Source organism: Carlito syrichta, unplaced genomic scaffold, assembly GCF_000164805.1.
Source record: "Carlito syrichta isolate Samal-C Ts95f unplaced genomic scaffold, Tarsius_syrichta-2.0.1 Scaffold313308, whole genome shotgun sequence".
In the NCBI taxonomy this organism is placed as follows: domain Eukaryota; kingdom Metazoa; phylum Chordata; class Mammalia; order Primates; family Tarsiidae; genus Carlito; species Carlito syrichta.
This window is the reverse complement of record NW_007257404.1, coordinates 84421-88320: the sequence shown is the minus strand read 5'-3', so window position 1 is coordinate 88320 and position 3900 is coordinate 84421. Positions and strand designations below refer to the sequence as shown.

Sequence of the window (3900 nt, the reverse complement as noted above, 5' to 3'; positions counted from 1 at the left end):
CAGGCCCTCCCCCCAGGTGATGTCCGAGTCCAAGACTCCCATGGGTCCCCACAGGCTCAGGGCAGGGGATTCCTGGGCGTCAAAGCTGCGGAGGGGCTGCCTGGGGGTGCCGGCATGGACCAGGGCTCCTGACGGCCCCCACTCCCCGACAGAGGGAGAGAGGAGGTGGCCGTGCAGTCCTCTCCAGCAACAGTCTTCCTGCGCTGAGAGGGCAGCCCAGTCACCTTCCAACAGTAACGCCAGCCTTGTTCTAGCAGGGCAGACCCAGGGCCCAGTTCCAGTGGCTTCTAGCAGGCCTGCGGGGCGCCCTTCTCCCCTGTCAGGTGCCGAGCGTCGTGGAGGGCCTCACATGACGAGATGCAGAAAGAGACAGTGCCAGCCCCGAGGGGAGAGCTGGACACAAGCGGCCCCACCCACCCCTCAGCCCTAAGCACCCAGAGTGTCACCGCGTCTGGCCAGATGTGCGTTTCCACCAAGCCTCCCCAGAGACCCCACACGTGTGGGAGTGAGGCCCAGCCTCCGCCTGTGGCCCCCAAGACGGCTTTATTCCCATTTGTGCCTCTGAGGCTTTAAAAACGGAATCACTGACCGGGCTCGGTGGCTCAGCCTGTCATCCCAGCACTTTGGGAGGCTGAGCAGAGTGGATTGCCTGAGCCCGTGGGTTCAAGACCAACCCAGGCAACATGGCGAGACCCCATCTCTACAATAAATAAAAATGAAAAAAAGAGAAAAAACTAGCTGGGTGTGGTAGCGCGCACCTGTATTTCCAGCTACTCGGAAGGCTGAGGTGGAAGGATCGCTGGAGCCCAGCAGGTCGATGCCGGGGTGGCCATAAGCGTGCCGCTGCCCTCCAGCCTGGGTGGCAGAGGGAGACTCTGACTCAAAAAAAAAAAGAAAAGAGAAAAATGGAATCTCCTTTCCTAAATGTGGCTGCCATAGGCCGTCTCCAACCATGCTTCACAGAACACCATCATCCCAGCCTTTCCGTTAGACACAGTGTCCCGGCTTCCTCCTGGGTCCCCCCTGGCCAGCTCCCACCTATGCACCCCCACGACAGGGCACTCACTCCCCCCAGGCGCCTACCCACCCTACCCAGCCGCTGACGCCCCACCCCGTGCCATCCCCTGGGGCCCCACCAAGAACAATGCCATGCCCTCCTGGGAGCCAATGCCTGGGTGCCGCCGCCCCTCCCCTTCCTGCCTGTCCTTCCTCTGGGCACCCAGCGGCTCAGTCCTAGGGACATGTTGACAAGCGGACAGAGGGCGGGTGCAGCCACGTCCTGGGCGGGTACCTGCGGTCTGAAGCCCTGCCCAGCTGGAAACCGCAAAGACAGCGGTGGGGACGGGTGAGGGAGGGAGGAGAGGAACGGAGAGGGCCACCATGGGGCCTTGGAGTCGAGTCAGGGCGGCCAAATGTCAGATGCTGGTCACTGGCTTCTTTGTCTTGGTAACAGGCAGGCTGGGCGGCAGGGGAGGGAGAGGGCGGTGGGTGGGGTGGGCAGGGGCGAGGGTGGCAGGGCTGGCTCAGGCCTCTAGCACGGTGGTGACCCGTCCCCCCACGCGCACACACGCTCCAGCCCTGCTGTCCCAACCCTGCCCCTGCAGCCGTGTGCCTGCGGTGCCTGGCGGCCCGCGGTGACCGTTTGGGTGTGTGGTGGTGACCCCTTGGACACGTGGCCCTGAGGGCAGCGTTTGTCTCCCGAGCGGCAGTGCAGGCCTGGAGGAGGCCTGATGGTGCCAGGGCTATGGGCAGGGGGTGAGCTGGGATGGAGGGCGCTGGCAGTGGGGTCCAAGGCTCTCCCCCGTTATGGCCCTGTGGGGTGCTCTCACAGGATGGGACCCGCCCCGCTGTGTAGACGGAAGGACCTGAGATCCAGGTCCTCAGGGAAGCTGGGGAGCGGGTGTGAGAGTGTGCTTATCCATGTATCTGTGTGAGCATGTGTGCATGAGTGTGTGCATGTGTGTGTGGTGGGGTGTCTAGGGTGACGGCCCTCCGAGGCCCCCCCAGAAACACCCGCAGGCTGTCTCCTAGGAGACCAGGAAACTAGAGGGCCCAGCCCAGGGGGCCAGAAGCCCGCCCCTGCCCCCTCCAGCCCATGGTCCCACACCACGTCTGCCCTGTCTCCAGCTGCTGGGCCTCTGCGTGGCCACCGTGTCGGGGCTCACCTACTTTGGGGCCCACTTTGCCGTCATCAGCCGCGCGTCCCTGGAGAGGAACCCCTACGAGGCCATGCACCGTGGGGGTAGGTGGGGCTGGGCTGGTGCCTGGGAGGGGCTCAGTCGGAGGGGCCGGATCGGGGGTGAGGTCCACAGTGGGAGCCCTGGGCAGGGACGGGTGGTCAGGCAGGGAAGGGCCGCCCTGGAGTCCTGGCTCCCCTGGGTAGAGCCTGGGGGTCTGGGCCACAGCCGGGTGCTCCTGCCTGGGGTCCCCAGCCCCACAGGAACTTGGGGACACTGGGGTAGGCCTGGCAGGGTCCAGGCCAGCTCTGCAGTCAGAGCTCAGCCTGAATCAGGGGCTGCTGTGGCTGGCCCGGGCTCAGTGGGTCTGTAGAAGGGGCTGGCGTATTGCTGACGTCTCGCTGAGTGCCAGGGACGGGCAGGACCGAGATGCAGCACTGATGCATCCCGAGTTCAGAGGGCAGAGAATGCCAGGGTCACCTGGGGCTGGAGGAGGAAGGGAGCCAGAGGATGCTGGAGCCACACCAGCCAGGGCACTCAGGATCTCCCACCTGGGCAGCCAGGACCCCTCACCTGAAAGGCCAGGACCCCTCACCTGGACAGCTGGAGACCTCTCACCTGGGCAGCCAGGACCCCTGCAGCCCAGTGGGCGGGCACGGGGATGCAGAGGACCACAGGTCAGGGCTGCGGGACGCAGCCCCGGGCCCCTTGCTGCCTGAGAAGCCACTGCTCTTCCCCAAATCCCAGGGCTGAGGCCTCCCTGGAGGAGGAAGCCTGGGGCCCAAGTCCGGACTGATAAGATGACAGCTCCACTAGGGCCAGTTGTCACTAGGTCATGAGGACAGAGGACATGTGGCTTCAGAGATAGGCCCAGAGGCAGAAGGGGGGAGGGGAGGGGGAAGTGGGAGAGCCGGTGGCCCCAGGCCGAATTCCTGCCTCCCTACTTCCCCGGAGGGTCAGTGGGGGAGGGGGATCCCACCTGTCTGGTGGGGAGACGGCCCATTCGGAGCCTCCCGGAAGCCCAGTGCCGCTCCCGTGACCCCGAGTGGGACGTCAGACCTGGGCTCCGTGCACTCGGGCCTGTCCCGGCCCCTCACGTCCCGCGTGTCTTTCAGCCTTCCTCGTGGGGGTCAGCCTGGGAGGGCTCCTGGCCCTGGGGGCCGTGCTGAGCGCCGCAGCCGCGGTGAGGGAAGCCCAGGGCCTCATGGCCGGGGTGAGTTTTGCCCCCAGACACCCCCACGCCCCCGGAGCAAGTAAAGGGAGCCCCTGAGTGTCTAGGGAGAAACAGAGGCCCAAGGGAGGGAGAACGACCGTGACCATCCAGCTGGAGGGCCAGGACCTGGGCAGCCGGGACTCCTCGCCTGAAGACCCAGGACCCCTCCCTAGGGCCCTTTGCCAGCCGCCATCCACACACCCTATAAGCGCTTCTAGAGCCCTGGAAGGCAGAGCCGGCCTGACTGTCCTGGGAGCCATTGCCGAAGGCCCCAGGGGCTCTGTTCTGTCCCAGCCTGCTCTGGAGATGAGTTTGGGTGAATCCACTCCTGCTGGGAGGAGATCAGGTGAGGGATAGCCCCTGGCCAGGCCTCCTGCCCAGGCCTCTCTGAGCAGCATGCCCTCCCTCCCAGCCCCGCCGAGCTCCAGGCCTGAGCTCCCCCAGGCCCTCCGCCTCAGCCCATAGAGGGGCCCCGTGTGGTCTCACACCTCCTCCCCCACCAGGGCTCCC

General features: G+C 65.8%; 1 protein-coding gene across 1 annotated transcript in view; it reads left to right on the top strand.

Annotated features, from left to right (window-relative positions):
* Nucleotides 1-1380: 1380 nt before the first annotated feature.
* Nucleotides 1381-3900, top strand: part of TSPAN32 (tetraspanin 32) — a 15852-nt gene continuing 13332 nt past the window's right edge. Inside the window, exons 1-3 of the mRNA XM_008070287.1 lie at nucleotides 1381-1446; nucleotides 2128-2242; nucleotides 3293-3390. Coding sequence (XP_008068478.1) covers nucleotides 1381-1446; nucleotides 2128-2242; nucleotides 3293-3390 — 279 coding nt within the window. The remainder of the gene's footprint in view (nucleotides 1447-2127; nucleotides 2243-3292; nucleotides 3391-3900) is intronic.